Below are 15,605 nucleotides of genomic sequence, written 5' to 3' on the forward strand. Positions count from 1 at the left end.
TGTAATGCACATCACTGTGACTGCAGTTAAACAAAAACACTGTTTTATCCAGCCTGTCTATGCTTGAAGCAGGAGGAGAGGCTTCCTGAGAGCTTAGTCAGCTAGTTAACCAGAAACATCACTGATTTTTTTCTTGTGTTTTAAATAAATTTTTATTGTAACAGATCCTATTTAGAAGGTTGTTTGCTCAGTTTCTCTGTGACGATGTGGGTTCCCTGGGCTGAGGAGGGTGAGTGAAGGGCACAAAGGATGGAGGGAGTCTGGGTGTGGAGGAACGTGGGTCTGAGGAGGGAATTCCAAAGTGAGATAGATGGGACTCCCCAGACTATATGTGTCAGGCTACTGGGGTGTCCCCAAAGGCTAGCAGAGAGCTGGGGTTCTGCCAACTGGTGCTCAAACCAGGCTCAGGGATTCATGAACATGACCCCTGAATGGAAGGTGCCAGCCACACCTCTCCACAGCCTTCCCAATCGTCTACCTTCCTCTGTTCCTCCTACTGCCTGCAAACTCATAATATCAGGTTCTCCATGGGAAACAGACATAAGGACAATGGGAAGGGAGGAAGGGCTCTGCACAGCCCTGGGGATGATCACACAGCCCACGAGAGGAAAAAAAGCCCCAAATGTAAACACAGTGGTCAAACGAGAACGTGGAGCGACAACTACGCTTCCAGAGTTCAGAGACTCAGAGATACCACTTTCCACCCATCCATCCATCATTTGCATCATCCCACCCACCAGCTCAGAGGTGATTCCAGCCTGTGGATGCAGTGGTGGGGCTAGGGGGTCTCATCAATTCCTGGTTAAGGCTCAAGGGTAGCTCCAATGCCAGAGAGAAGTAACCAAATAGAGTAGAACAAGCTCTGGTTTAAAATTCAAGAGCCTTGGTTTTCCTCTCTACTCTGTCACTAACTAGCTGTGTGAACTAGGTCACACGACTTCACCATTCTGGACCTCAGTCTCCTCACCTATAAAATGGGGACAGTTCAACCAGAAGGTGGGTGGGGGCTTTCCAGTTCTGACATTCTATGGCTGACCCTTTAGCCCCTGATGTCACAATATGGAGCCAGATCGTGATTGGCTTATAGCCTCACCCAGCTCTGCTGTTCTCTTGGTCATGGGCACAAGATGGACTTGCCCTGGACCTCCCCTACTTTTGCTCTTCTGTTATGGGCAGTTCTTGCCATGGCTCAGGATCGAGGGTGATCAGAGCTTAGGTGAGACTGGAACCCAAAGAAGCATGGTATCAGGTGAGGGGACCACGCAGGGGCAGGCCACTCCCAGGACAGCGTGATGCCCATCTCCTTCTTTGCAGACAACCTCTACAATGAGACCATGGCAAAGACGTTCCTGCAGTTTTATGAGAATACAGCCCAGATTGTGTGGAACGAGTTCATGGAGGCCACCTGGAACTACGTCACCAACATCACTAAGAAAAATCAGGAAGAAATGGTGTGTGTGGTACCACTTCCACTCCAGCCCCTTCTCCCCTTGCTTGTCTCAGTGGTCTTGAGGGTTGGGGGAATCCATACCTTCTGTCCCCTGTCCAGAGCTAGAGGAAAAAGGGAAACCTCAGAGTACATGTCAAAGCAGGCTGCAAGCTCTTTGCCTCTTGGTAACACTCAACACTCCCTGGGCAAGAATCTCTTGCTGCTTTCCTCTTGTAAATATCACCTACTTGCTTTTAGAGACCCTGGCTCCCTCCCTTCTCCCTCTTAGCAAATCTTCAACGATTCTGAACCTTTAAAGTGGTCCTTGGGAGGAGGCTGGGGGGCTGTGGCCCTGGCACTCAATGGGGGACGCTTACTCCCTCCCCCAACCTCCCAAGACAAATATGGTGACCCTCCTTCCAGCTGAACAAGGATGAGGAGAAGTCCAAGCACATGCTGTACTTTGGCACCCGGGCCCGCCTGTTTAAGAACGCCAGGTTCCAGGACCCGGCCGTGAAGCGCATGCTGAGTAAGCTGCAGAACATAGAGAAGGCAGCCCTGCCCGAGGACGAGCTTCGGGAGGTGATGGATGGAGCCCCCAGGTCTCCAGGCACATGCTCCCCACCCTAAGGCTGGGTGGGTAGGCAGGCCGGGTGGGGAACCAGAGTATCTGGGGCAGGAAGTAGGTTGGTGGGGCAGGGCAAGAGCTTCCTCTCGGGGAGGAGCGAAGCAGTGGCTGGTGGGAAAACACCTTGGCGGGGCCCACCTCTCCCAGCTGGTGGGGCTAGCACTGGGGGTGGGCCCACAGGCACTGGCCTGCCCTGGGTGACACCTGCCCCCTCCAGTACATCAAGCTTCTGGCCTACATGAAAACGACGTACAACATGGGCCAAGTGTGCCTGAATGAGGGGCCCTGCATGCCCCTGGAGCCTGGTGAGCACCCCAACCCTGCCCCTGCCCAACCGCAGAGCCTCAAACACCTTCCAGGAACCCTCTAACTCCCATCCTCCTCCTTGCTCCAACTGTGCTCCCTTGTTGAGGGGTTGGAATCTGCCTACAGAGGGTGAGGGCAGAGAGAGGCAGGAGCGGGGGTCCCACCTTGGCTCCTTTGCCGGACGTAGATCTCAAAGAAATCATGGCCACCTCCCGGGACCAGAAGGAGCTGCTGTGGGCCTGGCAGGGCTGGCGGGATGCTGTGGGTCGCACGCTCCGTGTCAGCTTTGAACACTATGTGGAGCTCAGCAACAAGGCTGCGAGGCTCAATGGTGAGGCCCTACACCTGGCCAGCCCGGCCTGAGCAGACTGCACATGGCACAGGTTCCAGATGAGCCTCAGCAGGACACGGCAGGGTCTTCAGAGGGGAAGGCAGTAGTAGGACCTGGAGATGGGAGCCCTGAGCTCTGCAGCTGGGCAGAGCAAGGATGGTTCAGTCATTGTGTTGTTCCACAAACATTAATTGAGCACCTACTATGTGTGGGTGCTGGGGTGGTTCGAAAATGTGTAGGTGCAAAAACAGAGAGGGTGCCCCCCCTCTGAGGGCTTATAGTCCTTTGAGAGACAGACAATGTTCATGCAAACACACGTCTCCAGTTACCACTTGGATTGAATGTGAGAAGGAAGGGGCTGCTGAGAGAGAGAATAAGGAGAGACCTGCTTCAGATAAATGCTCAGGAAGGCCTCTCTGATATTAGCCAAGGCCTGAAAGATGGGAACGAGCCAGGCAAGCACGAAGTCTGAGCATCACAGGCTCCACGACAGGGGAGGCTGGCGTTTGGGAGGATCTGAAAGCAGCCAGTGTGGCTGGAGGACATGGCTGGGTGGGGCTCAAGCGGGGTGGGTGAGGACCAGGGTCATGTCCAGGTCCTAGGCAGCCAGGCACGGTGGGTGAGAAGCAGGGAGTGTGCACTGTGCTAAGTGCTTCTCTGCCCCGATCTCATGCAGTACAGAGAGTGGCCGTGGGAGGTATTTTTCCCCTTGGGCAGGTGAAGACCCCAAAGATCAGGGAGGTCAAGTGGCTTCCTTAGAGGGTACCCGAGTCTCCTGCCTGCCAGGCCAGGGCTGAAGGGTGGGTGGTGAGCACCTCTGAGCCCCCCTCCTGTCCTAGGTTACAGAGACATGGGGGCCCTGTGGCGGTCCAAATACGAATCTGACAAGCTGGAGAAGGACCTGGAGCAGCTCTTCCACGAGCTGCAGCCGCTCTACCTGAACCTGCACGCCTACGTGCGCCGGGCCCTGCACCGTTACTATGGACCCGAGGTCATCGATATAAAGGGACCCATCCCTGCCCACCTCCTGGGTAAAGCCCCAGCTGGCAGTGGGGGTGGGGCTCGCCGAGGAGGCAGGTGCTCAGTAAGGGCAGACACGGTCTCCTGCCGCCTCTGAGCCCCTCCACTCCCCTTCCAGGGAACATGTGGGCTCAGTCCTGGGTCAAAATCTTTGACCTGGTCCTACCCTTCCCGAATAAGCCACCTGAGGACGTCACAAAGATCATGCGAAGCCAGGTAAGCACTCAGCCTTGTCTGCCCCTGCCTGTTCCACACCCCGAGGCAGGGCCCCATGCACCCCTTCTTCCCCACAGCACTGGAACCCTGAGAAAATGTTCATAGAGGCTGAAAAATTCATCACTTCCCTGGGGCTGCTTTCCACTCCTCCTGAGTTCTGGGAAAATTCGATGATGGAAATGCCAAGCGACGGGCGTGAGGTGGAGTGCCACGCCTCCGCCTGGGACTTCTACAACGGCAAGGACTTTAGGTGTGTCCCAGCAGCCGGCACCGTCCTCCTGCCCCTCTTTAGCTCTTTCTCTGCTCCTTCCACTCTCCACCTGTTTGCCTCTTTTAGGAGATGTGCAAAAGGGGTGGGCGGGTGGAGCTGGGGCAGGGGCGGGTGCCTGTGAGCCACAGCACAGGAGAGCAAAGCGGGTGGCCGCTGGTAGGATATGGGGCCTGGAGGGAGAAAAGAGAGCCACCAAGGCCCCGCAGGTCTCCAGCCCAATCACCCCACTCCCTTACCAGAGTCTGAATGGAAAAATCTTCCCTTCTCCCAGGGCGTTCCCATGCTCCTTGTCCCCTGCCCTTTAACCCTAGGATAAAGAAGTGCACCGAGGTGACCATAGAAGACCTGCTCTCCATCTTCCACCAGATGGGCCATATCCAGTATTTCTTGCAGTATAAGAACCTCCCTGTGATCTTCCGCGCAGGCCCCAACCCTGCCTTTGAAGAGGCCGTGGGGTCAGTGATCACCCTCTCGGCCTCTTCCCACAAGCACCTGCTCAATAGAGGCCTGCTCAGCCGTCAGCACCAGGACTCAGGTGATGGACACCAAGAGGGCCACAGGAGGGGAGCCGAAGTCTGGGGCTGCAGCTCGGGCTCTCCAGTCCGACGGGAGGGAGAGCCAGGAGCTGCCACCTGACGGCCCCACCTTCCCCAGAGGAGGAGCTCAATTTCCTGATGGGCATTGCCCTGGACAAGATCGCGTTCATCCCCTTCGCCTACTTGGTGGACTTGTTTCGCTGGAAGGTCTTTGATGGCACCATCCAGAAGGATGTGTACAACCTGGAGTGGTGGAACCTCAGGTAAGGAGGACAGCTGCTTTGTGCTCTCTGCGCCCTCCTCCTCCAGATGTGGGTCAGCCTCCAGGGTGCAGCCCCTCTTCTCTGAGGCCAGAGCTGGGCCTGCAGCGCTAATGACCTGGGGGCTGCCAGGAAGCCCGAGGCAGTATTCGCTGTTTGCAGTCACCCAATGAAAGCCTCCCTGCTGAACAGGGTAGGGCCCGTGTGAGTGGTCACGAGGCCTCCTGCTGAACCTGGCACCAGCCCTGAGCAGGCCTCCTAACCTCTCCAGGGATCCTGCCGGAGGCCCCCCTGCTCCCTGGGTGGTTGTAAAACGCACACAGTGGTTGCACCTGGGCTCCTCCAGGAACAGAACACTGACCACCAAGCAAGCCTTCCTGTTCCTCCCCTCCTATCATGTTCTCACCAGGGGGGCCAGTAGGGGAGCCTGAGCTCTTTCCCTCCTGAGGAAAGAGTCCCCATGGCAGAGAGAGAAGCCCACTGCCTCCTTTCCTGCTGCCCCAACACATCCGCACACCTGCCTCTCTCTGGCTTAGCACCCCTAGCATGTCCAAGGGCAGAACTAGCTGCCGAAGGAGCCACCAGCAATCAGGCAGGATCACTCCTGCGTGAGGGGCACTGGCATGGCATCTCATCACTGACCCCTGGCTACTTGACTGGATAATGAATGCCAGTGGCCAGAGCTTCTCCGTCTCCACCAGGCCTCAGACTGACCAGCTCAAATCTGCTAACCACAGCACGGTTTGGGGCAACCTTGAAGGGCCTGCTACGTCTGCACAAGCCTTATGTTTATTTGAACCTTTACGACCACCCATAGCCATTCACAGAAAAAGAATCCGTGCCCAGCATGCAGTCACACAGCGACACAGCGGTGGCACTCCTCCCTTTTCCTTTCACCCTCCCAACCCCACCCCAAGTTCAGGACCAGGTTTCATCAGTAGGATCAGCAGAGTCTTGACCTGGCACCCCTCCAAGGGCACCCCTACCAGCCATCTTAGGTACCTGCAGGGGCTCTTTTCCTTCTGGGGACCACACCCACCACCACCTGGATGATGGAGATGGGGGCTGAGGGAGAGGGGCGCTGACTCTCTGGGACTTGGACAAGGTCCTGTCCACTGGGAGAGGAACCCCCACTCTTTGTCAACCCCAGAGGATGACCCAAAGGTGCTGGTGAGCCAACAAAAAAGCAATGAGCCTTTTCCTCAATTTTAACTCATCCCGCAGATGAGTCATTTTATTCACATTTTACAGACTCCGTTTTACAACAAGGCTCATTGACAATTAGTAACTTTCCCATAGTCGCTCAGAGGGGTAAAACCAGACCTGAACCTGAAAGTTCTTGTGATCTGCCAGTGATTAGCTCTGTGTCCTGCCACTAGTTCCCTGATCTCTAAACCTTGGTTTTCTCGCCTGTAGAATGGGAATAATAGCAGCACTACCCCGCAGGGATGATGCTATGTCTTCTTCTAGGCGCTTCTTGCTAGATGAAATGACTTTGTCAGTTGGTATAAACCAGTCCCCATCACTAGGATACAAATAGGGACCTTGCCTAGCTCGTTCCCTCCTGTGTCCCCAGAACCAGGACAGTGTTGAGGGTAGTGCTCAGTGTTAAGTACTGTTAGAATTTTATTCCAATTCCCAGGCTCATGTGTTTTCAAATCATTCATTTAATCAATAAAAATGCATTAAGCCTCTTCCACACACCAGGACCAGTTTTGATAGCTGCACAAGTGCTTTAAAATATAAAAGTTCTGAGAACCCAGCCGGGAGGCCTTATCGAGTCCCCTGTTTTCCCTGCCAGGTTGAAGTACCAGGGTCTGTGTCCCCCCCTCCCTCGGACAGAAGACGACTTTGATCCAGGTGCCAAGTTCCACATCGTTGCCAACGTACCCTACATGCGGTAAAGTTCGGGGCCAGCTTGGGGAGTTAGGGGTTGGGGACATGGGAACCAGGCTGAGGACTTTCAAGAGGTCCTACATCCAGGTGTCTCCCTGCATCCCTGCCCACCTCTTACCATCAGGCCACGCAGCCTTCGGAGGACCATGCCCTAGAATCCTTTGGGCTTTTACATCAGCTCCTGTGTGGAGGGCAGAGCGGATGGGAATATTCTAAAGCATCTCTGCTGTCCCCAAGAGGAGGGCGGGAAAGAGGGAGGCAAGGGTTGGTTTCCAGGCTGAAGAGGAGAGACCTTGCAGTATTCTAGGGCCAGGCTGAGGTGGGACCTGGTGAAGGAACTTCCGCCCAGGCTGCACCCGCTGACTGGGCCCTCAAGGCCACCGCATGTCAGAGCTGCCTGGCTGCACGTGGCTCTGGGCTTCCCAACCCTGACACCTGCCCTCACGTCCCTCTACCCAGGTACTTCCTAAGCCTAGTGCTCCAGTTCCAGTTCCACGAAGTGCTGTGCAAAGCCTCAGGCCACGCAGGTCCCCTGCACCGCTGTGACGTCTATAACTCTAGGACGGCTGGGAAGCTCCTGGAGTGAGTGCCCTCCTCCCCCATTTGTTCTCAGCTCCCCTTCTCTCCCCTGCCAGAAGCCCAACGGGACCCCTCTCCTCACCTGACTACCCTAGACACCCGGAGCAAAACTTATATTCTAATGGGAAGCTCCTTGTGTCACTCTGCAGTCTCTCCTGCAGTAAAAGAAGCCCATTTCCTCACGTGCAGCCCCTCTTAGTCAGAGAGACTGTTTAACCCTTCCTGCTAACACATACACATCTGCGCACACACTCGTGTATGCACACACACCCACACATACTCTCTCATTAACTCTCACACACAGACACACACACAGACACACACACACACACACACACACACACACACACACACACGCGCGCGTGCGCGCGCGCGCGCGCGCGCCAATAAAGCAAACTGTCTTGAATGGGAAGGCAGGGTGGGAATCCTGCCCCGGCTTCCGCCTTCCATCTGAATCCCCTTATCCTTTCTGTGCAAGGAGCTTGTCTAGCCTCTCCGCAGCATTTGCTGTATCTTTGGGGGCACTCTGCCTTTCCCACCTGTTCTTGGAGGTGCCTGCATCCCATTTCCAGGCTGATCCAGGTTGATTTCCCACCAGCCGCTCGGCTAGTTCTGGTCAGCTTGTGGTCCACTTTGACCCCCTCTCCCAGTCTTTTTTCTTGCATTTGCACTAACCCACCCTGCCTCTGTGGAGTTGGTTTTTGGTCTTGAAACAAACCTGGAGGGGTGGGGCAAAGGGCAGAAAGCTGATAGTGGGAAGCATTTACTACTCTAGGCTGGGCCCCTGATGAGCGCTCTTGCAGGGTTTCATGTTAGTAGCTGATAGCTTTGCACAGAGGATATTATTACCCACATTTCACAAATGATGAAACTGACGCTGAGAGAGATAATATAATTGCATGTCAGTCATCCAACAAGTGGCAGAGTCATGCATTGAGCCCCAAACTGACTCTAGAATGCAGTATCTTTCACCTGGGTGCTTCCATCAGTCAAAGGATACAGGTCTGGTGAGGTTAGACCTGAGTCTGCTGGTTCTAAGAGCAGCACTCCAACCACTGATGTGCTCTTTTCCCCATTAAATTTCAACAGATTTCAAAAGATCTATTTTCCTAATTGGTTAAGGTCATCTTGAGTTTTATTCCTGTCTCCCTGAGGATTAACAAAGCCATGTCATTTAGTATCCTTTGCAAATGTAATGAGCATATTTTTGATGCCACCATGCAGTTTGTCAGTAACTGCCAAGCCAGGTGGAGCTGCAGGACTGACCCTCTGGCTTTGCTCTCAGGGAAGGCTGCAACTTGCCAGTCCTATTGTCTCCCTACTCTATTTGTTTCTCCATCTTTTCACACTACAGGAGTTTATTCTAGTTGACTGCCCAGGTAGGAGCTTTTCTGAATACATGGAACATAAGGGGCCTCTCTGCTCTCTGAATTCGTGTCTGACTACCCATCATTTATTCATTCAGCAAACATTTACTTGTGCAGAGGCCAACCGGCCTGCCCTGCATCCAGTAGGGGCCAATAAGCCACAGGGTAAATCAATACCTATAATACAAGAAAGGAGCTGGTGCAGTAGGAAAGGGTTTTAGTGAACATGCAGAGAGGGCAAGGAGGTCGTGTTGGGGTACAAGGGAGGGATCTCCATCTCCAAATGCAAGAATGCGAGAAATAGCAGACGTTTGTTTTCTATACATCTCACTTTTAACTCTGAGCCTTCATCCCACTCGATCGTCGGGACATTTAACTCAGTCATCCTCACCACTTCCCCCCCACCTCCCCAGGGCACACAAGGCTCCCAGGGTCTGACTAGGCACTAAAGCATGTAAAGGCCTTGCCACTCATTTCTGGTCACTGCTCACCAGTCCTCATGCATCATTGCCTGGACCCCTGCTCAGGGAAGACCCTGAGTTCTAAGTTGAGGACTTTGAATACTGTTTTCTGGGCAGAGGACAGAGGAGAGGTCCCTGAGAAAGGGGCATGGCATGAGCTTTGGGGAGGTGAGATGGTAGCAGAGTGGAATATGGGATGTATAAGGGAGAGGGAGGGGAGTGCTTGCATGGGAGAAGGGTTAGGGCAAGATTCCTGGCTGCTCTTTGGCCTAGTATATTTTAAACTTGATTTTGCTACTTTTGACTCATCTTCCTGAATATAATTCCCTGAGCCAGCCTCTGGGCTGTTTCTCCTGGGAATGGAGGGTCAAAGTAGATTTGGTCCAAGTTTCCAAATTGCCCGTGCCTCACCCAGCCAGCCATAGTGGGCTGGCCTTGTCCACGGGGCCTGCTGTTGCCACTTTGGAGTTGAGGGCTCTAGCTGGCTCCCAGTTGCCACCTTTGCAAATCTCACATGCTACCCATATCGGTCGGTCATCAGGTGGGATTCAGTCAAACCTCTCGTCCCACCCTGCCTAAAGGACTATTTCTAAATAGGCAGATTCTTGATGGTCTAAATGTTCCCCCCACAAGGTCCTTCTCTTTCCCCAGGACCCGTCATCTGATAAAATCCTCTTACCTAAAGTTAGTTGTGGGTTTTTGTTTTGTTTTTTTCTTTTAATCTTGGCTTTTCTCCTCCATTTCTCCTGGATCTTAACTGTACTTCTTCCCCTGTGGCTTCTTCAAGGATCCACCAACCTTTAGTTTCTCCACCTCATTCTTTCCCAGTTGTTTATTGAGTGATGTGTATAAGTCTTTGCAAACTACAAAGCTCTCTTTCGCCACCATTATGTGACTTACCCCTTACCACAATGAAAAGGCAGGAATTAAGGGGGCCCATTTTATTGGTGAGGAAACTGAGGCTAAGAGAGGTTAAGTTGGTAGCCTGAGGCTATGTGGTCCATAAATAGCACTGGGGTCTTGAAACTCAGTCCTATTAATCTAGACTCCACACTCTGACTTCTGGGCCTCTAGGCCCTACCTCTCTCCTGCTCAGATCAGGGAAACAAGTTGAGAAGGATGAATATATACCCACTGCTTCTTCGGCCGGGGATCCTAGGATGGAAGAGCCCAGGGCCCTGGCTTCAGCACACCCCTCCATGAGTGTGCAGGCCAAGCCTAAGGCTTGAGCCCTTGCCACCAAGCACTGAGCGTGCCTGGAAGCAGATCTGACATTTGTAATCACTGCGGTCAGTGCACAGACTACATCCCACGCTCATTATCTCTCGAATCCTCCCAAACACTCCGTGTGAGGCCAGAAAGGGTTGAAGAGCTGCCTCCTTCTATTGACACTGAGCATGGGAAACAGTGTCTCAAGACTGAGTTTTGGCCTATCTGAGTCCAGGAGAATAATAATCATCACAGCAGTGGTAATAAAAATAATAATAGTAATTTTTATTCCTCTGTCCCATGTGGGCAGCTATCATTCATTGCCTTTCTACTACGCTCCCTGCGTTGTGTTTATTTAATCATCACAACAATGCAAGGAGACAGGTACTATTATTATCTCCCATGAATATGGAAACTAAGGCTTAGAAAGGTTAAGTTACTTGCCCAAGGTCCCACGGCTACTAAATGACAGATCAGGATTCAAACCCAGGATGGTCTTAATTTCAAGTTTGTGATTTCAATCCACTAGGCTGGCCTCTGTGGGAAGAGTCTGGCTATCAAAGCCCTAGGGCTAGGGTTGGGCATACTGAGGGGGTGCCAGCAGCACCAGCTGATACCCCCACACAGCCTCACAGCTGTATCCACTCTCCCAGGGACATCCTAAAGCAGGGTGCCAGCAAACCCTGGCCAGAGATCCTGCAGAATATAACCGGGAAAACCAAGATGTCCGCAAAGGCCCTTATGACCTACTTCAAGCCCCTGCTGGACTGGCTGGTCACTGAGAACGTGCGCCAGGGGGAGATCCTGGGCTGGCCCGACTACAGCTGTTCCTTTGAAGGTTTGATAATCTGATCCTGGTCCCAGCTCTGATCCAGCCCCAAGCCCGACCCTAGCCTGACCTGGGCCAGCCCCTACCCAGCCTTAACCCCTAGCCCACCCATAACCTCGCTTGAACACAGCACTGCTGCTACGTGGTCCTGTCTGCAGCCGATGCAGCCTCGGTCAAGGCCATGTGCCCCAGCCCATGCCCCAGTTGCTTCCTTGTGCACTGTCCAGCTAGATTTCCAGATTGGCATCTGAGCACAGGGTGGGCATCTTGCCTCCTGACCATTGCCCGGAGCCACTGATAGCACCATGGGGACGTAGCCATATCTGTGCCCATCTCCTCCTCCTCTTCCTTCTACTTCTGTTTCTCCCTCTCCTGCCAGGGTAATGCCCTTACCTGTGGCTTAGGAGTTAGGTGCCTAAGGCTGAGAGAAAAGGCCAATGGCAGTCAGATCCTCTCTGATTGCCACAGGGCAACTCAGGTTCCCCTCCCCAGTTCTATCTGCTCTACAAGACTCCTGTGTCTTCCACAGAAAAAAATACAGACAAGGTGAAATTCCTGAGCCTGAAGCTGGACCCAGAGCAGGCCAAACTCGGGCAGTGGGTGTTGCTGGCTCTGAGCTTTGTCATGTTCCTGGTGGCCCTGTTGCTGGCCTGCAGGCTGTGCTCCCTGGAAAAAAAGTCACTGGCTCAGGACACCAGTGCACAGGATTCCAGTAGACAGGACACCGGTTCACAGGACACTAATCCACTCAAGACACCACCCACCACGTACTTCCTGGGCAAAGCCATGGAACCCAGCCAGGTTGCCAAAAGACAGTGGATTCTGCTGGGCTTCTGCCTCATCCTGCTGCTCTGCTCAATCGGCCTGATCATTCGGATTTTCACACAGCACCACAGAAAGCCTCCGTGGATGAGGGCTGAATGGTGGAGCTGGGACTAGACACCAGTGCAACTAGTGAGGCTGGGGGGCAAGCCAGAGAAGGTTGACGGGGTCTGGGGACGGGAGAGCTTGTATGCATAATGCCCAACTGCAACTGGGTGCAGCTGTGGCAGGTCTGGGTACATGGGGAGTTGTAACTAACTGTGTGTTTGTGAATTCAAGTATGTAACTCCATGGGCACAGATAACTGACTCTGTGTGATTCCAAGTGATTGTATACATTTCATGTATGCCCTGGGTTCTAGACCAACCTCCTTTCCCTAGGGACTCAGGAACCCTAGTTTTAGTGACCCAGTAGCTGTGTCCCTCCAAAGCAGCCTCCATTCCAGTTCATGCTCAGAGCTGATTTTTCATGCAGCTTGTTTTCTTCAGGCGCCCAGCTGTGGGGCTGGACCAGGACGGCAGCCCCTAAGGAATGTGTGCTCTGGTTAGAAACAGGACACTGCTTCAGTCCTCTTATAAAATGTATTCAGGTAGAAGTGGACATTCCTGTACAAATCATTGGTGCCCAGTTTATGAGCACTGTGCTCTGTATACTGGCGGGCACATCTTTCTGCCAATCCTCTGGCCAGGCCTGTGTTGTACTGAGTAATCTAGCCCCCAAAAGCTACTTGTCAGCCTCCTGAGATGCAAGTGGCCTCACAAACTGCCCTATGGCCCTCCATGCCCCTGTCCAGACCCACCCAAATAGAGACAGTGGGTGGCTGGGCAACACGCCAGGCGTGATTAATGATTGACTTCTTGAATATTTAAACAAAGCTCATCTCCAGCCACTCTGCTCCAGAGATGGCCTTGTTCAACACACACACCTGCTGCCTGGCCTGTTGCCCTGGGGATTGAGCACAGGGCAAACAGCACCTTTCCAGACTCAGTGGAGGAGGGGAAGACAGAGGGAATGTTTTTGAAGGACATTTGAGAAATGAGTACTCTAGGGACAAACCTAGGAAGAGAGAAGAAGGCCTCTGCGCCTGCCCCTTCTAGCCCTTTTTTCCAGCCTGAGTCTGCCCCCTGCCAGGGGACAAACTGAGTTTGGATTGAGGCCCCAGGAGCTCCTGGGGAGGCTGAGAATCAGGGCCTGTCAGAGATTAGGGGAAGCTTGAGGGGAAGTAGCATCACAGCTAGTAACCAGAAAGGAGGTACCAGGGCTTCCGTTGAGCTGATGGGAGGGTGGCCAAAAGATGGGACCAGCTCTGTCTAGATTAATGGTCTGAGCCCAGAACTCAAGGGTTCTGGGGACAGAGACACTAGGCTGAGATCTTCACGGACTCTACTTCTTCCCAGGTTTCAAGAGGTCTTCCTGAGTTTTGGCTGAGGCCACACAATTCCTGCTTGACCACAAGCTCCATTGCACCCTAATTTGGTGTCTCTGTCACTACATTGCTGTGCTGTAATATCCTTATTTGTCCCCATTACTAGCTGTCAGCTCTGTAAGGGCAGGACACTCATCAGGACTATGCCCTGTGTAACACCTATAGCCAGCACAGACCATGGCATATAGTGGGGACTTGGAAAATGCTTGAATGAGGAAATAAGTGAGTGAATGAGTGTCCCACTGCCCAAGTCCCTCCCCAGAGCGCAGCACCTCACACATGGAGTCCATGATAAACAGCCTCACCTTTTCTCCACAGCCAGCCCGCCCCCCCACACACAGGGGCAGCCAGGACAACTCTGCCCCCCAAGGAGGTCACATTTGCAGCTCTCTCATCCTCCAGCCACAGGGGCCAAAGAGGCCCCCATCAGGCATTGTGGCTCTGCATGGCAAAGGCACACCAGCGCAGGACTCCAAGCCCCTCCAAGCCCCTGGACTCCAGCAAATAGCTCACTGAGCCTCCTTGTCCATCCTCCCTCCCTCCTCACCATGTAAAGTTTATTTCACCAGAATATTTCCTTCATGTCTAACTACTTAAGAACTTGGTTGTCCATCAATTAAATCTAGACGTTTAAAATGCCTCTGAGAGTCTTTATCAATCTCCCTTTTCTCCAGCCTCACCACTTCCAGCCCCCAGCTCAGCCCCTCTGCACTGATTGTACGATTGGCCTTTGCCTAATAAGGTATGTGCCCGATTTGAATGATTGCTCTTCAAGACCTGGCTCAAAACCAGTCATTGGAGACTCTGCAAAGCTCCAAGCCCACTGAAATGGTCAGTGAACAGTGGTCCTATTCTCTCCCTCCTTTCCAAGAAGCCTTTTTCAATAAACCTCACCCCGCCCCCATCAGCTGCTGCTTCTGTATTTTCAGTCAATACTCAGACACTTTTACCAGTGGTCACTTGCTAATAGATGGTTTTATATCTGGTCTCCTCTCAAGGAGAGCCTGTATGCTAAAATCTATCAGGCTTCTGAAGAAGGCAACTTATTGCATATTTCTCTTTTTTTAATTAAATTTATTGGGGTGACAATTGTTAGTAAATTTACATAGATTTCAGGTGTACAATTCTGTATTACATTGTCTATAAATCCCATTGTGTGTTCACCACCCAGAGTCAGTTCTCCTTCCATCACCATATATTTGATCCCCCTTACCCTCATCACCCACCCCCCACCCCCTTACCCTCTGGTAACCACTAAACTATTGTCTGTGTCTATGAGTTTTTGTTTCTCATTTGTTTGTCTTGTTCTTTTGTTGTTTTGGTTTATATACCACATATCAGTGAAATCATAGGGTTCTCTGCTTTTTCTGTCTCACTTATTTCACTTAGCATTATACTCTCAAGATCCATCCATGTTGTCACAAATGCTCCTATATCATCTTTCCTTAACGCCGAATAGTATTCCATTGTGTATATGTACCACCACTTCTTTATCCATTCATCTATCGAAGGACATTTTGGTTGTCTCCATGTCTTGTTATTGCATATTTCTTGTACCCTTCATGTGTACTCCTACTCTGTTCTCCCAGAACCAGGCCCTGGATGAGCTTGCCCCTAGGAGTTTTGCATGGTCACTGGGGTTCAGCTGGAGGACACTTGGCAAGAGGTCTAACCGTACTATTGCCAGGGTTAGGCCCAGTGGTAAGACTCAGAAAGAAACCTTCAGCAAAAGACCACCTGAGTCCTCTAACAACCCCTTCTGCCCTCCCCTTCCACTGCCTAAGAGACTCGCCCCGGCAACTGCCCTCATTATCAGGAGAGGGCCTAAGAGGGTCTAAGGCCACCGTGTACTGGGACAAGAGCAGAGAAGCCCTGAGCGATTCGGGGCTCTACTCCTGCCTAGCTCCGCCCCCTAGGAGTCAGGGCCCCGCCTCTGCCCCGTCGAGCCCGGGAGAGGTTGCCCCCGCCCCGCAGACCCCGCCCCGCCGCCACCGCGCCACTTCTTTCAGCACCGCGGTG

General features: G+C 52.8%; 1 protein-coding gene across 2 annotated transcripts; it reads left to right on the forward strand.

Moving 5' to 3' along the window:
• Positions 1–1,292: 1,292 nt before the first annotated feature.
• Positions 1,293–14,226, forward strand: LOC308488090 (angiotensin-converting enzyme-like protein Ace3; the record flags this gene model as incomplete). 2 transcript variants are annotated; one of them, XM_081027328.1, is made up of 14 exons in its annotated part: positions 1,293–1,451; positions 1,853–2,011; positions 2,275–2,362; positions 2,551–2,694; positions 3,534–3,725; positions 3,833–3,930; positions 4,008–4,180; positions 4,513–4,736; positions 4,856–5,000; positions 6,799–6,897; positions 7,353–7,475; positions 11,163–11,347; positions 11,868–12,292; positions 13,905–14,226. In XM_081027328.1, 13 exons carry the CDS (start codon positions 1,293–1,295, stop codon positions 12,275–12,277), a joined length of 2,199 nt encoding a protein of 732 aa, XP_080883454.1. In that variant the 3' UTR covers positions 12,278–12,292; positions 13,905–14,226. The 2 variants fall into 2 exon arrangements, with proteins under 2 accessions (XP_080883454.1, XP_080883453.1); XM_081027327.1 differs by having other exon boundaries at positions 11,868–14,220.
• Positions 14,227–15,605: the final 1,379 nt, after the last annotated feature.

Source organism: Rhinolophus hipposideros (assembly GCF_964194185.1).
Source record: "Rhinolophus hipposideros genome assembly, chromosome: 20".
In the NCBI taxonomy this organism is placed as follows: domain Eukaryota; kingdom Metazoa; phylum Chordata; class Mammalia; order Chiroptera; family Rhinolophidae; genus Rhinolophus; species Rhinolophus hipposideros.